Source organism: Centruroides vittatus, unplaced genomic scaffold (assembly GCF_030686945.1).
Source record: "Centruroides vittatus isolate TY-2023 unplaced genomic scaffold, ASM3068694v2 contig_973, whole genome shotgun sequence".
In the NCBI taxonomy this organism is placed as follows: Eukaryota; Metazoa; Arthropoda; class Arachnida; order Scorpiones; family Buthidae; genus Centruroides; species Centruroides vittatus.
In genome coordinates this window covers 520,280-542,259 of record NW_027122646.1, presented here as the reverse complement: position 1 = coordinate 542,259, position 21,980 = coordinate 520,280, and the positions used below count along the sequence as shown (strand labels likewise).

Sequence of the window (21,980 nt, the reverse complement as noted above, 5' to 3'; positions counted from 1 at the left end):
CAAACTTTTAAATTAACACTTTAATTTAATTTAATTTTAAATTTTAATTATAATTAACTTTAGTTTGTATTATTAACAGCGGGAGGTTAATCCCTAAAATGTTATAGTTAAAAAGTTTTTGATTTCTTGAATGTTTAAAGATTTTAACGTTATAATTTTAAATTTAACGTATATATGATTTAAATTTAGTTATTATTTTCTAATGAAAACGGCGATGATAGCATTTTTTTAGGCCTTTAAACTATAGACAATTTTATATTTATATAGCGGATATTTGTAAATAGAATAATATCTACATAATATTAAAAATAAAAGCAAAATTTACATATATTACACGCATTTCTATTTGCTCCAATCAACATCATTGTAAACCACGCCGATGCAAATTTTTAAACGAAATAATAAAAATAATTATTAAAACTATTACTTAAAAAACAAAATATCGCAAATTAATAATATCCAAGAATTTGAATATTTGAAAATGAATTTTGAATAAAATATGTAAATTTTAATAATGATTATTTGTAAATAATTATGCATGTAATATTTATATTTTCAATGTATTATGTACAATGTAGTCAAACTTATGAATTCTACAAAGGTGTTTGACTTATGATTAATTTTTCAGTACGTTTAAATGTCACGATCATTTCAAAAAACTGTTTTTTTTTGGAATTAAGATCAATATTTCAGAATAAAATGAAAATTTTTAAAAATTTTCTTAATGATGAAAATATTTTAGTCATCATTAAGATCTCCTCCTCGATCCAGCCTGCATCAGCATTGTGTGTAACAACACTGGACCAAAGAGAGGACTAATAAGTAGTGAGTTCTTCTTCCGTTAGTGTATCAGTGTTTGTTTTGGTACTAATTTGTCTGTAAAAGTGTTTTTCATTGTTTGTAAATAACTTATTTTGTTATTTTTGTAGTGTACACGTTTTATATCGTTTGAGTCTACGTGCTTTGGCTGCGAGTTTTTGTTTTAGTGTATCAATGTGTTCTGTAATGTGTGTGTTGTGATGTTCATGTTTTGTGTGTGTTTTGATTTTCATGAAAATATTTTTGAGTTGTTTCTTTCATTTGGGTGTTATGTTGTTTTTAGTGTATTGTGTCAGCCTGCCTAATTGTTGTCTAATGTCATTTATTTGTGTTTCTATTCTTCTCTGCCAGGCAGGCTTGTGATAAAATTGTGATTTGTGTGTATCTGTCTGCCATTGTATTTTCAGTCCATGGTATGTCACTACTGTGACTGCCCCAGCGTAAACTGATGTATGAATGTCTGAGAGTGTAGAAATTAAATGGACGGAATTTTGTAGTAAGTGAGTATTTACATAATTTAGTATTTTTCCTACTACCTTTGACTTGTTGATTTTTGGTATTCGTGGTGTTTATATGGGATCTGTACCTGTATATTTAGTGAATGTTTCCTGAAATATAAATGAGAGCGTATTAACGAAATCTATGTCTATGTTATTAGTGATGGATGAGAAAGTGTTTGTAGTATCATTAGTGGTAGTTGTTGTATGTGTGCTATTATCAATGCTTGTTGCTGGATTATCCTGACAGGTTACGTGATCTTCATTAATGTTAAATGCTTCTGTCTGTTAATGTATTTGATCAACAACCTGTTGTTTGATAAGTTTAAGTGTTGTTTGTGGGATAAGGTTGTCGTGTATAATTGTTCTTTTTTGATCAAGAACTCTTTGTTTGGTGACAGTGAGGTGAGGATGTTGTTGTGTAAATGTTTGGTGTAGTTGTTGTCTGTATGCTGTCATGTTTGTTTCGAGTTTTGTGATGGTGTAGTAAGTACGGATGATAAACTCGTTCATTTCTACTGTCCATTTCATCCGTTGGCGTGGTTTTCCAGCCTTTGTGGTCTGTGGATGCATTGCCACAGAAACACCAAGGTTAGGTTGGTTCCTCACATCTGTTGAGGGCATTGCAGTAGCCATGCTTGGGCCTGTCTGCTTTCGCCACCGGTAACCAAGGGAAACTGTGGCTTAGTTTTTGAACGTGAGCCTCTGCCTAACTCACGAACGCGGACTTTGTTAACCCGGGCGACGTCCGAGCCAATATCATATTTAGATCTGGTTACTACCATGATAAATATCTCCACAGAATGTGGGTGTGGTCACTCTTAACTTAATTTCTCCCCATAGACCTTACTGGCATGGGTGTCCCTACCAGGAGCTTGTGCTCCAGCCTGCACTGCTCTATGGTTCAGTAAAATTACTGGGCTCTCCCACCATGACCAGGTGGTGACCACGGGAGAGATATTATTATTATTATTATTATTATTAAATGCATTTATATCATACTGTGTCATACTCTCAAACCTTGCAACTCAAATTTCATCCACTTGTAATTAAGACAGAAAAATGGAACTTTAAGGACAATGTATTTTAATGATGATATAGAGATGGTCCCTCTCCCACATCGTGTCCTTGTAAATCCGGTAAACATAACCAAACATACAATTTAATTATATGTGTGAGTACATTGATTTTAATGATGAATATGTTGGGGGTGACCAGCATTCCTTCCCCATCACAAAAACATAACTAATAAAAGTGATATTTTAATTTTTTAAGAATAATTTAAGATAAAAAGAAATTTTTATTTATCCTAAAAATATTTTTATTTAGACTATTCTTGCATTCATTTATATTGAAAATCGTTCGTTTCACATAAAAAGCTCTAAATTAAAAATATTATTATTATTATTCTGTGTCCAGGGAAATGAATGCTTGAAAGGTTTTTAATTAATTCTTCATTATTTCATAATGTATAAAAATAAATTTATTTATATTTCCAATTGCTTTCATGGAAGACAGGAGCTCGTTTACTTAAACAATCAAATATCGAATAGCCATCTACAACACCGTTAAAATTAAGATTTTAAAAAACATCTATGAATAACGAGAAATATTTGAATATAACGTATTAGAATTAACATCTAGATCATCAACAATATTTTACATTAACAAATTAATGAATTCGAATCCAATCAGATTACAAAATTTTAAATGCTCGAACACAAGAAAAATTTTACGTTCAAATACACTTTTACTCTTGACATCTTGTTTATGTTTATTTATCTTTGCATCTTCTTAATATTTATGTTATTATTATTCTTTATTAGTCTATTATGCTGTTTAAATTTAAATTTTATTTTATTTTGTGTGTTTAACCATTTTTTAAATATAAAACCCTGTCGATAGTATATAAATTAGACCGAAAACGTTAGAAACAAATATTTTTTGCTGTTTAAATGAATCTAAATAAAAATGAATGAATAATTACAATAGAAATAAATATTCATAAACAATCAAATATTAAAACAGTTGTTTTGTTTTATTTGAATTATTAATGAAACTAGTTGAAAACTTTCCAAAAACAGGTTTTCAATTTAATGTAATATTTTAATTCTGATTATAAAAGCAGATATAGAAAGACATTAGAAAATATTTTCAGGTAATATCTTTGGATCGAAATTTTTCCCTTGTTTTCCCCCAGTGTTTAGTTGCCTGAATTGGTCTTTTACGTCGACAAAATAAGGAAAATAGAAGATATATTGGAGAACTATAACTTTAAACTTCAAACGTTTATAAGCTTCTGTAAATCAGAGTTCTATTCCAAAGTTAATATTAAATTTTTAAAGATTTAATTAAATATTGTAAAAATATTAATCAAAAAGGCCTTCAAATTTTATCAATCCCCTTAATACAATCTAAAAAATAGTTACAACTTATTATTGTTATTAATTATTTTTGTAAAATTATAAATAATACTTCAGGCTATACTTTTACTTCGAAATAATTTTTATAATATTCTTTAAATTTGTGATAAATCATTAATTTGTAAATAATTATAAATTTTTCATATTTATAAATGATTTATGGTATTTAAAATTACATAAATCATTAATAAAAAGAAACAAGTTGCTTAACTTTCCTGACAACATTTAAAACTGCGTGTATGGTGTCATATTCTGTTAGGATATTTTATTAAAAACCTTTTTATATTTTTAATTATTATAAAATGGCAAAACGCTTAATTTTGAGGGTAAGGATGGGTTTTATAAAAAAAAAAAAATTGTAAATGCTAATAACGAGTAAAATCGTCATTAAATCCGACCCTACTTGATATATGGCACAGGACACCTTTTTATCTCTGCACCCCGTCTACCTTTAACCGCCAAAATTTAATAGCATCAATCCCCCTAATAAACAAACCTATTTGCGAAATTTCAGAAATTTTCGACAAAAAGTACAGAAGTTAGCAAGCTTGAAATTGGGTGAAAAAAATTGTGTCCTGCATACAAACACTAACATCTATACATACAGAAAAATCCCCGGATCTAAATTGGAAACTTAACTGGAATGAATCAGCTAAAATGAGACAAAATACCAATTAATTATTCATTATTTATTTGTTATTATCAAATAACCATTTGTTATAGTTTATATAGTAATTGAATTTTAATTCTATATTGCAATTACCTTAACAAATATTTTTAAATAATTAATTAAGTAAATAGAGTAATTTTAAATAATTTTTAAATATTATTCATTCTTAATTGTAGATTTATTTATATTGTTATACAATCTTACAATTATACACAATATATATACAGAACAAACAATAAAATTCTTACTTACAAATATTGCTGATAACTAATATTTGATTCATTAATAAATGTACACTTCATAATAAACAAATAAACAAATTAATGCCAATTATGGATACATTAGAAAAATTATTAAGTAAATATTATGAAATTAAAAGAGACAAGATAATGCTTTAAAATATAATACGAATGTACATTAAATGCGATAAATCTCAATGTTACTTATTTTTAACAAGAAGAATTTATATGTGTAATGTATAAAACCAATCTATAGAATATATGGAATTAATTATTAAAATTTCTAATTTTCTGACCCTTTCAAGGTAGAAAAAAAACTGTGAAATTTATCTAAAAAATTTTACATACAAATATAATAATACTTATAGTAATTGTCCTTGTGTAGGCCTATATTGTATAATGAAAAATGACATTTTTGACAATGTTTTTATTAAAATTAGTAAATTATATAAGAGCTTTAATTCATTTGGACATTTTGAGTAAACAAAGTGTTTTTTACAGAAGGATAAATGAAGAATTTGGTACAAAGTTTGTTCATACACTTTTCTAACAATGGACTTCGGATTGCTTTATAAAGATTTTTACTGAAAAAAAATGGTTCAACTAATTTTCTTCTTAAAGATAGTTTTTTTAGTAATTCAAATCTGACAATGGACTATTAGTGAAATAATTCAATTGTAAGCTTTGTCCAATGAAAAGTAGAAAAAGTTTTGTTGTAATTAAAATAAAATGTTCCTACTGTAATTCTAAAAATTCATAATACATACTTCAATTACTTATAACAAAATTAAATAATATAAATTGAAATAAGTTGAAAATGAATAGATATGAGATAAATAAAATGCGTAATGATAAAATTTATCAAATTATTAATCAATCTTTATCAGATAAAAAAATAATAAAGTCTTATTTAATTGATAAATATTTATACTAATTTATCTGACTAATTTTTCCTTAAAAACAATATTTCTTTATTTAATATAGATTTTTAAATCTATTTTCAGACCAATATTCGTACAGTAATTTCTAAATAAATATAAATATGAAAAGAATAATAGAAATAATATTAGATCACATAAACACAAATGCAGTAAAGATTATTATTTGAGTATCTAAACTTATACACCGACTGTTTTTAAAAACATTTCTGTTGTTTGATAAAATACACATGCCATTTTCTTAATAATAATAAAGAAATCTTGCATTGTGGACACGTAAAATGTAAAAGATATATCTAAAAATATAGAAGATAAAAACCTACTTGACTTAAATTATTTAGTAAATTAAATTAACGTGTATAATATTTCTTCTATGAAATAATATATCCGAATATCTGAAAGAAGTTAAATTATTCTTGATATTAATGAAGAATTCTTCTAACAATTTCAAATTAGTTTTTTGAAATTACTGTAAGTACTGTATAAAATTTTTTTATTGTCATTACTTCAAAATTTAATTTTTTAAAATAAAATATGTTTACTTAATCAATATTAAATTTTTATAATGTTGTTAATAATAAATATACTAAATAAAATTATTTGGAATTGAAATGATATTGATTGTGTTATTGTTTAATGAAATTTATACGGTTTTGCTAAATTAATTAATTAAATCCATGAATAAATTGAATATGTAATTGAAACAAGTAGATGGGTGTTTAGTTATCCAGTAGTAAGTAGATCTTTTGTATGTATATAATTAAATAATATTGTATATATAAACTTTTCAATATTTAATTTTCGATTATATAATTAACATTTGTTACATTAACATTACACTAGTCGTCAAAGATAATGTTTACAATCGGTAAATAAATTATAGTAAAAGAAAGTATGGTAAAGTGTTAAAGAATTTCATGATAAAATTCAATTAGTTTAGAAAGTTCATTCTTTTAAATGTAATGTAAAGAGACACGAACAGATCATTAAAATTTAATAGTGATACTAGATAACGTAACGTATAAATGAAAAATACGTCGAAAATAATTACTTTTTCAAAAGAATATAAACATAAATAAGCCATTAGGTATGAGGTTTAATTAAATTTATACGATTCAGAAGCCAAGTAAATAATATGCGAGTGTATACATCAGATCATACAGATTAAGCTACAATTTTCTGTAATTCTTTCTAATTACAAATTTAATTCTGAAAAAGTTTACTTAACTCTACAGAAAATAAAACTTATAGAAATTAGTATAATGCTATACACTTTTACTTTGAATATACTGTATTTTAGATATGAAAATGGAATTAACACAAACAACAGAGAATTGAAAATTGTATTTGCTTATAGAAAAAGGTAAATGAGATACTCTTTCACTTGCAATTTACATGCACTTATTTGGTGTAAGCTTGAAACTTGTAGCATACATCGCTTAATTTTTCTATGGAAAAAATTTTTTATAAATATAACAGAGAAAGAAGCACGTCAGTACAAAGAATAAAAATAATACTAAAATTAACTATGTAATTAAAAGATGACATGATTGTCGAAATTTTGAACAAATTAATAATGTTCTTTGGAAATGTTACGAGAAATTGACCATAGTAAAATCTTATAGTAATCGCATTGTGTAAATGTTATTACTATATCATTTCAATATGAAAATGCTCAATGATCAATAGATAATTCTTTAGACTACTCTAAGCATAACACCAATTCTTTAATAAACTATGATTTAAATTTCGCTTTAGAATGATGTTTTAGATTTACCAACAAAATTCATTTCTTTGTAAAATCTTAAACATATTTTGTTGCCATACTTTTTATGTTGGCTGCCGTATTTCACAAAAACACTCAATCATAAGCTATTAAATATAACAGTTCTATATGTTTTATTAAAAAAAATATATTAATAATATATAAATTTAATTTTTTGTGCTTTCGTTAGAATTAAATATAATTTTTAAATTTTTCGATTGTTCAAATAAATTCATATTTAGTATGCGATTTTAACAGCTTATTTCATTTTAATCAAAGCTGTATCTATTTCATTTCAATATCTTTCTACGTGAGGAAGTAATCCAAACCACCACAAAACTAAAATATATAGAAATATAATCTGCATATCACTTGGTTATTAATTACTATAAATAAATAAAATATAATTTACCTAATAACTTTATCTGTTTATTTTCTTCCTGTATTTATAGAAAGTTAAACTGAATAAATAATTGTTATATTAATATAAAATAAAAAAGATTTTAATTACATTTGTACATCATTAATATCTAATTGATTTCATTTAAAAAAATATTATTCTAAAAGGACGAAGTACTGTACTGTACATAAAACAAGTTCCTAACACAAAATACAGTTTAAAAGTTTTATTTAGTACAGTAATATCGTGCTGTGCGATAAATAAACAGTACTTTTAACTTAAAAAAATTTTAACGGTTGACATATTTGTTAGCATATTTATACTTTAGAAGTCTTTGTTAAAAGGCAACGACCAAGTCCAATGTAGACTAAAAGATAAAAATGTTGAATAATTTTAACAAATCAAACGTTTAATTTTTGTTAATTTAAATATTTAACATTATATTATAAATATACCGTTTATTTACCACAACAAATGTAACTGAAAGGTACAGTACATTATTACCAAATACAGTAAAACCATAAAACTTTGGGCTGTTTTTAGTTCGCTACTCTATATTTCCCAAATTCAAAGCAATTTATTACTCGACGAAATACAAATTTTAAGTTTTATTTGTTTACATATGAGCTACATGGAAACTCAAATCATAAAGTATTTCCGGAAATTTTATTTTTTATTTTTCAATTTACAATAAACTTTCTTTACGTTTAAATACAAAAATAATTTAATACATTAAAATTTGTCTAAACCAGAATAAAAGGGAAACATGCCTAAACAGAAAAAATTCCTCAGAATGGAGAGTTTTTTCTATGTTAAAAAACACCTGTTCAAAATGGAAAAAAATACTAGGTACCGGGTGATTCTGGTTTACGCAGGTTTTCCTATGTAATATATCTAATTCAATAAACTGTATTTTAATTTACGTAGGATAATACCATAACTAATATTTCTACACCGACTGGGATTCAAATTATACTTAATATAAGACTAAATAATAAATGATAAGTTTATATTTTTATAATTATTTCTAATATCGATATATAAATATTTCTAGCTTTAAAAATTTACACTTTTTAATATTTAAGAGTTAGAAAACTTTTGAATGGACAACAAACAATATATTATTTTTAGATGCACAGCTGACTAATTTCGCATTCAAGTTCTTTCACACTTATAAAAATATAACATATACAGGAACTGTTTACATGTAGTCCAGGTCTCTAGAAAAATCCGGCTATTTCAATAACATATTTTAAAATAAACAAACATCCATTTTCGAAATTGTTCGAAAAGACTTTAAAATGTTTCACTATGAAATTCAGTTGCAACAAACATTGACTGATGTTGTTGAAAATAAGTGGGGATACTACTGGAGAAAGATAGAGGATTATAGTAAAAGTTTGTACTGTGATTTTGTATTCACATAGAACATACATTGAAAATATTTTTATTTAAATATCACAACTTCCAGGCATTGCGAGATATCGAATTTATTAACGTGAGATCCACTTCGGAATGTGATTTTTCATGTTTTGTTTGATTCGGGATTTTCTTCTTATGACCCAACTCTTCGACAAATAAACAATGATTTTCAAAAATGTATTAAAAATATTACACAGTTTGATAATAATCTTTTAAGTATAACTATTAATTACATTTTGAAATACATTTTTCAACATCGTTAAAAAAATGTATCAATTTATCCAAAAAATCTCTGATATGAGAAACAATTTTAAACAATTTCTAGTTGATTTATCTTATTATTAATTAAGACTTGGTTGAATAAATAATATAAATAAATAAGCCAACATTTATATGACGAAATATTTTTCATCATATAGAGATATTCTAATTAATATTACGATATAGTTATCAAATTTTATGCCTACTTTAATTATGAATTATTTATGTATAAAGATTTTTCATCGATAAAGGAAAGTGTTAGTTTCTATCTCGTACATAATATTGTTTTTTCCCCCTGAAAATTAATCTGTTGTCTTAAGAGACCGTATAAGCTTAGTTGACATTTAGTTGGCATTAGACCTTCTTTTGCACTTGGCATTTAAAATGACATTTTTTTAACTGACAAAAAATTATACAAATAATATAATAAATATTATAAATAATTTATTACGGATATAAGTTTTACCATCAATATTTTTACATATACATGTATTTCTTTCTTATAATGATATATATTTACATATAAACTTTTACACACAATTTTATAGACTTTTTAGATATATTATTAAAAAAATCATAATATTTGCTTAATTGTAATTAACTCAAAAATTATGATTGAAATTAATTAATGAAATTCTTCAGAATTAAGAGCGTGGTTATTTAAATCTAGCATCAAATTTATTATGGCGAATTGCACAAATCCAAATACTGATAGGAAGAAGGAAAAAGATCATAAAAAATTAATTAATTTTCTTACAAGACTATCATATATAATATAAACGTTTCAAATTAATTATTTCGACAGAATTAATAGAAAAGCTAATACGAGTTTCAAAGAAAGTGAACAGGAAGATAATATTGTACAAATAGGAAAATAAATTTATGTTCTTCATTCATGAATGGCCAATAAGTATCTACATTTCTACAAAAATAATATTTTTATTACTCTTGCATTTATTCTACACATCATTAAATATTTCCCTCTTGAAGTCATTCATCAAAAATATCATTTTTACCACAGATATTATTTAGCAACATTTTCTCAAAAGTAATTATTCATAGAAGGTCTTTATTCATCTATCTTTGTCTATTTCTCTTACATAAATTTGTTTAATCTTCATTAAGAATTATTTTAGCAATTCTTGCAATTCATCTTATTAAAAATATCCTCGGAGATTTTACAGAAAATTTTCCACATCATTTCTTAGAATGATTTACATATTTATATAATAAATTATTTTTGGTTGTTATCGTGTAATTACATTCAAATTAAATGTCATTAATCATATAAACATTTATTATATTTTATAAAAAAATATTTTATTTTAATTATTTATTTAAAAAGACATATACTGAAATCATTCGCAAATTTTTAATTTTTTCTGTTAATCATTCTATATCATAGAGTTTCAGACTCAGAATCATTGGCATGCATTTTGTAAACTGTTAAGTTAATTTCCATGCAAACTTTAAACACTTTAATTGTTACATCCTCTTTAAACTTCTGTCCAGGGATTTAAGATTTAGCACTGTTGCTTCACCGGCTCGCCTTAACGCATCCGAATACTACTAATTCAAATTTTCTTTGTTTATGGTGTTATAAACACAAATTTAAATGAAAGACAAAGTGATTTAATCTCAAACAAACATCTAATCTATAATTAAAATAGACTCCAACGTGTGGTTAATTTTTAAAACAGATTATAAATGTTAAATATCTAAATTTATGTATTGAATCTTTAAAATAAATTGAAGTTTAAGAATTAAAACAGTAAATTTTGTCAAACAATTTGTTAAAATTGAATTGTCTAGCTTTTGAAATGTCTATTATTATGATTTATTAATACAAAATTAATTTTTATTTTAAGCTTGTTATAAACTTCTATCCGCATTAAATTCATAATGTAACAATTATAAATTACAATGTGTTTGTAACAATAAACATAAATTTTATAGTGATATGTATTATCCTTTTAAAGATATACTGTAATTATAACATTATAAAAGTATTTTATATGCATGCATTTAATTACATTTATTACGATTCATGTAATTTTATTTAGAAGATATAATGGGCTCGTTAGAAACTTTAAACTTTTATAGAGTTATCTTAAAACGTATATAATAAATTTGGGTATTCACGAAAAGAAACCGATTAATGACCTTTATTTCTTCCTTAAGAACGGGATAAGTCATTAAGCAGCATTTTATATATCTCTATATCCAAAAATGATCATTATTCCTTAATCTGTCATTATCATCATCATCGTCACCTTCTATCTTTCGACTAGTAAATGAAAGCTATTCTCATTTATCTTCATTTCTGTAACCTTCTTATCCAAATATCTGGATTTGTACTTCCATTTTTAAGGCCCTGTTATGGAAATCTCTTTCATGCTTATCATACTGATACTAAAATGTCATTTTCCTAAGATATCTATAAAGATATAAAATCTCTACCAAAGTAATTAAAATTATAGAATATCCAGTTATTTATAAAATCAACAAATAAAAATATTTTATGAACTTCATTTGCAAATTTATGACGTTATAAGATAGCTCATAAATTATTTCTGGGAAATTATTATATATAATTCATAATTAAATTTTTGTCTAATTTAAAGTGAACAGATCTTTTTCTGAAGATAATTGCATTGAAAAGAGGTTATTATATCAAATTTTATTAGTAAAAATTTCTTAAAAATGTATACGAGTATAAAGATGCATAATGTTTCGTAATAAATTTTAAACTTAGGTAACACCTTTATCCAGTACTTGAATTAACTGCATTACTAAAAATAATTTTATATCAAATCGATGTTAATTAACTTTTGATAAAGTCCTTAAGTAAGTTATTAATGTGTAAAGTTGACAGAAAAGATATTGCAGGTGCTAAAACGTTGTAGAAGTTATGATAATCCGCCATGGTCCTAAACTTACAAAAGATATATGGCTACAAATTATCGAAAAATCGATATATATTGTATAATCAAGTATAAAAACTTGCGCGATTTAATTGCCAATTAACGGAGATTGTTTAAAAGATTTTTTAAAAATTTAACATAATCACATTGAAATGAAAATTTGTAGTTATTTCCTAAGTTTTAGATAAGGAAATTAAACTATTTTTAATGGTTTAATGATTCAAATTTATTAAATTTAATCTTTGCTGTGATTAACTATGTAAACATGTCGTCGAATATAAATTTTAATGTATTCTTTCACATTTAAAGCATTTATAACCTAGCAATCAATATAAATATTTAAGATTAGTTATCAATTCACATGAAAATAATTATACATTAATCTATATTTATATATTTTATCTACGATTATATTATAATGATTCTCTACTTTAAAAAAATCATCAAATAATTAAAATCGCTAATAAAAAATACAAGTAGCTTCATTAGTTACTTAACAGCAGGTAAAATAAAGCGAATTTGTTATCAGTGTTGTCTTAAAAATGTTTCCAATAGACAGCCTGTCGAATGTTTCATTATCCTGAACTCATATTTTTCATCAGACAGAAATCAATAAAAAGAAGAGTCATTGCAGAGTAACAAATTCAGTTTCCAACTAAGATTATTAATAAAAATCGAATTGATGACTTTCATAAATTATTTTCTAAAATTGAAAAGTCAAGTTAAACTTTATAATATTATTAATATTTGAAAAAAAAATTATTTAATGAATTATAAAGATTAAAATTCAAAGCTCTGAGATGTAGTAATAATTAGATTAAGAAACTTTTTAAAAAAGTTATTGAAAACTTGAAAAAAATTAAAGAATATAATTTAATATATAATTAAATTTAAATTAATATCTCTATTTATAAATTAAACCATAATTATAATTTTTTTTATTTATAAAATCAAAATGTGTAACCGTTGAATGAAAGCTAAAAACTGTTAAAAGCATTTATCTTGATTTAAATTATGAGTCTCATTTACAACGTTAAAATAATTAAAAAGTTAAAAAGTGCAGATAATAAATTATCGTGTTAATTATAAATATAATAAATAGAAAAAATTTTAATACAAATTCTACTTGCTTCTGACTTAAATAAATACTCAAAGCAGATTTATCATAGATATACATATTTAAATATTAAAAAAAAAACATAAATTAATTAAAATCTCCAACTAGTCTTGTTAGTTACTTAATAATAAGTAAAATAAAGTTAACCTTATTTTAAAAAATTTTAAACAAACAACCTAGCGAATATTTCATTACAGTGAACTCATATTATTATTACAGTGAACGTAAATAACCGATATAGTCGTACTTTTAAATTTAGAATATTTCCTTCCTTTTCCAAAACAACTTGAACAATTTATTTTGAATTTACATTTCAAACTTCGGTTATTCTTATGCTTAACCATTTACTACGCTCTGCTTGATAATTTTAGATATATCCATGAACTTGCCTAATTTACTAAAGAATATATTTAAAGAAAATTTATCTTTTAATTAACACTATGGAATATTTATTACAGTAAAGTTTAAACAAATTAAACAAACTTCACTAAAATCAATCTCAAAAATCAAATAAACAATTTCGAAATCACCTTGCGAAGTTGATGTCACGTAAAACAGATTTAGAATACTCTAAAATAAAATACAATCATATAAAATAGATAAAAAGCGCAAGCCACGCTTTGAACCATGAAAAATATATTTCGGAAGTGATTTTAAAGTCAAATTCTAGAATACAAGTTCCGGAATTGTGGAACAAATCCCAAAAGTGACTTTTTGAATTTTGAAATGGGATGACACCATCATCTGGGAAATGATGGATATATTGTACCGTATATACCTGACAAAATCTAATCCATTATTTTATACGGTTCCTCTTTATATATCATACTATATAAGCTTTATATTATGATTACGTTTTCATTTTACTGTACTCAATTTTTGGATTTAATTTAATAATTCAACAAAGAATTCTTTCATCTATAAGTAAAATATTATCCCATTTAGTTTATTAAAATAATTAAAAAACTAACTAAATTATAAACGCTTTTGCTTGATATATTAATAGACTTTTATGTAACTTTTTAAATGAATAAATTTAATAATATTAAACTAAACATTTTCCTGTAAATGAACGTATAATCAACTAAAATCATTAACGTTTTCTTTCTCATAATTAATTATGAGATGTGGTAGGAACTTCAAAATTTTAGTTTATTTTATATAAAACAAAATAATCTTCTATATTTAACACAGTTTAATAATTTAATTTAAAATATGAACATTTTACATATTTAAAAAATCTTTTTATAAAATGATCTACGTCAATTATACTTTTGCCACTTCTTAAGTTTAATTTGTTCTGAAATATTAATTTAAATTATTGCAATAAAAACTTTAATTCAATAATATTGACATTAATTGCCTTTGTGATATAACCTCTGGCGATACCAACACAAGATAGAAATAAAGTTAGAAACTTACATTATAAAAAAAGGATTAAATTTAACATTAAAAAATGATAAGTATATAAGAAAACATAAAAATTTAAAGTCAGGATTAAAAAATTTATATATATAAAAACACGAATAAAATTAGTAATTTCATATATTATACATCATTTATTTTCACTAAATTATATAAAATCATTTAATTTAATAAATATAATCAGTATTTTATCATTAAATTAGAAGCAATTCCCTTAACAAAGAATGGAATATTTAGAATCAAAAGAACTACTTATTGAAATATCAAATTTTTGAATCCGTTTAACAATTAAATTCTAGTAATTTTGAGAATAGGATTCCAATTCGAATTTATCTAGTTAAATCTATTCTGATATTTTTCACATTGTACGTTATTATATCATAAGACTTTTGAAACGTAATACCAAATCTATTCCTCTTCCTATCGATGATAAAAATTTAACATCAATGATAATTTAATTTTAGTTTAAGTAAGCTCATTTATATCATTTTCTTTCATCATCATCATTCTTTCATCATTTATATCATCATCATCAATTTCTTTTGAGAAATTTTAAATGCTTAAGGATTAATTTACAAATTATTTATTAAAAAACTTAGAAGTATTTTCAAAAACTTTTACAATACCTGTTTTATAAAATTTGTTTCAAATATATATTTTAAATATTAAATTATTTAGGAATATATTTTGAATACATTTAAATTTTTTAAACTGTTAAATTATAAAGAAATACTTAAAAACTACCAGTGAATGTTACTTAAATATCATAAATACATGTTACAAACAGGGCCGAATCATCGCATAGACAAATAAAACAAGTGTCTAGGGCCCGGTTTTTTGAAGGGCCCGGTCAAACTATTTTGAAAAGATTTGTAAATAAGATTATTTAAAAATTCAGAAAAGTAAACTAAGTTTATTCATATTTATATACAGTACTTACTTTTTTAAACTATCTTGGCTTTTATTTAAATTACCTTTTTCATTATTCAATTTACCTTTCATGGGTAAAATATTATATTATTTAAATATTAACAAAAAAGGTTAAATTAAACAATTAATATTTTGAAATAATATTGTTATTGTATAACAACTTTTGTTAGACATTTAATAAAATAAATTATTTCAATTTTTTAAAAATTTATAAACAAACTGTTCAAACTTTTCTAGAAAAACTAAAATTTATTGTTGTATATTAAAAATTTTTTATTAATAAAAATTTAAGATTTGTTTTAGTTTTTCACATTATTTAGTTTTGTTTTAGTTATTGTTTTATATTTTTTGTCTGCTCTATTTCTTGTGGGAGAAGGAGGGGGCCCGGTAAGAATAAAATGTCTAGGGCCCCAAAGTGGGTTAATCCGGTTACAAATCATTGTATATTTTTCGATTTTCAGACGTTATCAAAAAAATCTTATTTATTTCTTTGTTTACATTATTCTCTTGCTGAATTCTTTGTTTACATTTGTAGCTGAATCATTTGTTTTCAAATAATTATATTTTTAAGAGCCTCAAATTTATTCTTTCTTGACGGTAAAATACAATTACCGTCAAGAAGGAATAACTTTCATGTGAAAACAGTAAATGTAACATTAATCCAATTACAAATATAAAAATTAAGAATTAATTTCGAAATCGGACTTTTCGTTAGGATTTTATTATAGAGTAAATTAATTTTTAACCCAAGTACTTGGTCATGGAAACGAGTATACTTATCTAAAATAAATTTTCTATTTTTCTATTTGTTAATATATATATGTTCAATATTGTTAAATATTGTCAATATATATAACTAGTTGATATAGTTAAAATTGTTAAACTTTGTAACTATAATTCTTATAATGACATAAAAAATGAAATTTTAATAATTGATTTTTAGTTACTATTATGAATAAATTGGTCAAAAACTTCAAATTTAACGTTTTGTATCTCTATAATCGAGCTTCCATATTATTTCTTCACATAAATGATTCATTCCATTGTATACAGAATTTATTTTGAGATAAAATGAAGATCTCATTCTTTTCTACAACATTTCTTGCCGACACCATATTTTCTCAACTGTTAAAATATCTAGTGTATGTTTTCTGTTGAATAAATAATCAATTGTAAATATAACGTTGTAAAATAAGTTAAATTTACAAACGAGACTTTAAAAGCTTTCTTCCTATCTTATTCACACGAAATTCACAAGAGTAAGACAGAAAATAAAAAGAAATTATCATTGAAAACTGTTTAGTGATTAATTTTTAATAATTTGATATGCTTATTAATAAGTAATAATTGTTCTAATTTCTTTATTCAATTAACGTTATCAATACATTTGTGTTTTACAAGAAAGAATAAGATATGGATACATGATTCATTAAATACGTAAAAATTACCAAAATTGGTAATAATTAACCATTTTTTATAACTTTAAAAATTAATTTTCGATTATACTGAAATGTAAATTAAATAACATAAACAATGTTTTTTTATTATTTGAATCCTTAAATATATTTAATTAAAAGAAAAACATAGGAAAATACATACTAAACTGTATATTTTTATACTGCATAATACTAAAACTTATGTTTTAAACAATAAAAGTACATACATAATTAAGTATATAAACAATTTAATGTATAATAAACGTTAATGTAGTATTTCGTTAATAGAATAACAATACAAAATATAATTAAGAAAGAAAAATATATTGAATATTTAATATAAATTATTTTGAAATTTTTTTAGTTGTTACAAAACTCTATATTTAATCAAATATTTTTATTTCAGTACTTTGGAAGTTATGGAATTCATTTAATGTTATATTTTGTGCGTATAGAATTATTCTTTCGTAAAAATAATATCTTTTGGCATAATGGATAGCAATTTGCGTAAAGGATATTATCACAAATATATAATTAATATTAATAATTCATAACAAAGTGTCTGTAGCTAATTCAAGGGAACAGTAATTGAACATGTCAACTACTAGTGACAGATCAATCACAGGTGACTTTAACTTAGTATGTATATGTATACTTATAGTGATTTAATGTACTGTACTACATATAAAATGGATAACGTATATATGTAGGCAAAATGTATTACTATATAAGTTTCAAAAATTTGGTTTCTTTAATTTTTTACAATTATAAAAATAATATCACTATTAAACTTTCGTTATGTTTTTGTTTCATCTAAATTTTACCAGAAAGAATTTTTATTTTCGTATGCATAAATCAGGATTAATTATATTCATTTAATTAAAATCATGATAAAAAATACTTAATTAAAGAAATAAATATTTAATGATTTATTATACCTATAACTATACCAATTTATGCTTTATATATTTTAATAATTTAAAACTTCTAAAACTCAATTTTCGATTATAAATAAATTTATAAGCTCAGAAATATAAATTCGAAACGGTTAGTCGAGTTATAAATAAGAAATATATTGATTAGTCATATTATGTAATAAGTTATAATTGCTATTGGTTTCCTCTTTCTAAATTACATCTACAAATAAATCTAGTTTATTAGACTGTACTTAATCAAAATTTTATATATGGATACATTTATTTAACGCATAAATAATTTTTTCTCTATATTTTATGGTTATTAACAATAAAGTATACAAACTCTTTATAATAAATTAAATATATTGTTAATAAATCTTATAAAATATTGTAATAAAATGTATTTATAAGGCAATTTCTGAAACTTGATTTTAGAAAATTAGTAGCTGTAAAAGTAATAAATTTTCAGTATTTTTGTTATATTGAAGTAAAATAATTTTGTTTGTAAAGTTATTTAATTGAAAATATACATTAAAATGTAAATAATTATTATATTTTCTATTATTTTAATCTTTCTTATAGACCTAGCTTTGTCTTTTCTTAAAATTATGCTTTAAAATATATATATAGAGAAATCGTCAATAATGTTTAGTGATATTAATTACAGAAAAAAATTTTTATCGTGAATTGATTCGAGTATTTTTTTTATTAATAAATAAATAACCTAGATCAGATACTTCTTGATTAATTGATATATCTAGATTAACAACATTCAATGAACATAATAGATTATATGTTAGCATTCATAAAAGCCATCTAGAGGTATACATATTAAAAATCTTCTTACAGTTTGAATCTAGTTTGGACAATGATAAATAATAAGCTGCAGAATTTATTTCTCATTCTTCACTCACATGTTGAGCTTTCTAAATATCAAAATTGCATTATAATATATGAAATTGTAATAGTGATATAATTTGTAATTCTCTGTGAATAAATTCATATCAGTTCCATTAGTAGTATCAAAATATACGCATCTTTAATTTATAATTTTTCAGTTTATAACAAATGAGTGCAACGTACACAATTAACTGTTAGTCAGAAATATATACCACTTTTAAAGAATGGCATTAAGTTAAATTGTATTTAAAGAGAAATATTAAATTTTTACTTACCCAACTTTAGCGAAATTAGTCCAATAAGTCATTACTGCTTCAGATAGCGCTATTTCGGATTTACTATAATTTCTATTGAAATAAGACAGAGATCCGATCAATGGAGCTCCGAATACATAAGGCAAGTCTTCACCATGAATACAACCCATCCTTTGTGTATAGTTTCCTTCTTCTGATTGATAAGCAAAAACGTAGAAATAAGTTTTCATTTGCACATGAGAATGATAATTTCCTGTCCTGATTAGAGGAGCAACGACAAGAGCATCACCGAGTGCATCAGCTGTACCATCCAAAACATTGATCGGATGCTGAACAGGTTTGGTCCAGTCAGTATATTCGTTGACAATTGTAAGAAATATCTCTTGAAGATGATAAGTGAATAGATTTCGTACAAGAGTACGTAAAAGTCGATCTCTTCGATCCGGCTCAATACCGGATTTGTCTTCATGGAATGAAAACTGGAAATAAGATTCTATCCTCGTCACACCAAATAGCAGATCGTACTGTCCATAAAGATTATTACTGTCCTCCATGAGAATAGATGGTTCCTTTGGGATGACAGTTCCATCGACAGTTGGGCCAAAGCTTGTCAAATGCTCTGGAACATCCAGTTGTATTTTCATAATATCTTCTACTGATTTCTCTCTCATACAATCCACCAATTCGGAACTTTTCTGTATTGGACAACCCAACTTGCGTGCTAATTCATGAGCGTAACTAATTGCATTTGGTGCTAATGCCCAAGAACTGAGAGCGGAACCACTCTGCATAATTGCTCGATGAAACAATCCTAAAGTTAAATAAAAAATCAACTTTATCGAACTTTAGCAATTAAATACTTACATTTAAATTATGTAGATTACTACCAATTGAGAAAATACTTTAATATCGAATAGCATGACATATTTTTTGCAATGTATTTTATAATATTAAAACTTAAAGTTTCGGTTATTTAAAACATATTTTACATATTCGGATTACATCGTTTTACGAAGCAAAGAATTAAAATTTTATTTCATTTTTACAAAATAAAATCTTTTGTAAAATATACAGTTTCCTCGTTATTTTAAAATTATATTAATAAATTATTGTGCTATTTTTATAAATAATCTGATTAAATAAATTGTAAGAAATTGTTCCTCATTAAAATTTTCTTGTAATTTTTGTTGTTTAATCGTTATATAAAATAATTTAAATAAAATCTACAAATCAAACTTAAACTATTTTTTAAAATAATTTTATTATTTTAACATAAAAAATGATTATACATTTTTAAAAAAGTTTTTTTAAGTCATTAAATCTACGAATCAATTTATCTTTTCATTATTTCTTTTTATACGATATTTTAAAAATTAATTATCGGAATATCAATTTTAGGAGGACAAGATAGAACTCAATATTTTGCAAACTGAAATGGTTTGGCTTAAGAGGATAAATAGAAAATCACCTTTAGCCATTGGAGATAACATCAGTAAGTTGACACATGCCGCCCCATATCCGTGTCCAAATATTGTAATATTTCTTGCATCTCCTCCGAATTCGGCAATATTTTCTCTTATCCAATGTAAAGCCGCTACTTGATCCATGATACCATAATTTCCTCGAGCATAATCATCCAAGGTTGGAAGAAAACCTAGAATGCACAACACGTCACAATCATCATCAAAGAAGTTGTATCTTATTTCTATCGTACTCTACTAGTTTGATTTAATTATCAGGAAACACTTTTATCTGATAGTTGTCATAGATGGCACAAAAATCTAATATTTCTTGATACTAGAAGAAGGTAATTTTAAGCAATATTGCTCGAAAAGTAGCTGTTATTTATTGTTCCTACGTTTATGGTATCATTTTTATTTAATATTATATCTTAGTTTATCCAAATCTATATATGTAATAAGAAATATCATTTTTATTATTGCATTGCCATAAAATATAATAAATAAAATAAAATTAATTTTAAAAAGTTTTAAACATTTACAATTCAATGTTATTAGTAACGTTATTAATTATTTTTCATAATAAATCTTTTATATTATTATATAAGTATCAAAACTACCTATAAAAATAAAATTTATATACAGACTAATTTAATTTATTTTAATTTTTTGTTATATTTTTAAATCGATAATTGTACAGTATTACAATTGATTTCTATAAAACTATTTTTTTTTAATTTTTTTATACCAAAGATGATCGTTTAATGGAAACAAAATTATAGGAAATTAACTTATTATATAAGTTATTAAACCAGTAAACTTTTAAAATATTAAAAAATTCAAATTTTCATCAAGTATTTTAATCATTTGTCGTTAATGGAATAATTCGATTGATTAGTATCAGTTCAATTGTCATTCTTATAAATTAATTTATTTTATTCTATTATAATGTAAATGCAGAGAGGATACATTCGTTATCACATTATTCTATCAATTTTTTTATAAAATTAAATTTAGTTTTACCTTACTTTAAATTTTCATATTTAATAATTTATCAATCAAGTTAATTATTTTGACAATTGCTTTGCTTGAGGCATTCTTTCTACTTTATTTACAGTCCTTACTCCAAGTTTACACAAAGTTTAGCGTCAAAGAGTTTATGAGAATCCCTAATTACGTGTAC

At 23.7% G+C, this 21,980-nt stretch overlaps 1 protein-coding gene across 2 annotated transcripts in view; it reads right to left on the bottom strand.

The window, feature by feature from the left end:
• Positions 1–21,980, bottom strand: part of LOC136985613 (neuroligin-4, X-linked-like) — a 173,737-nt gene that overhangs the window by 24,733 nt on the left and 127,024 nt on the right. For both annotated transcript variants that reach the window (XM_067282929.1, XM_067282930.1), the window contains exons 4-5: positions 20,806–20,991; positions 19,359–20,148 (exon numbers count right to left, since the gene is read on the bottom strand). In XM_067282929.1, the coding sequence (XP_067139030.1) occupies positions 19,359–20,148; positions 20,806–20,991 (976 nt within the window). The remainder of the gene's footprint in view (positions 1–19,358; positions 20,149–20,805; positions 20,992–21,980) is intronic.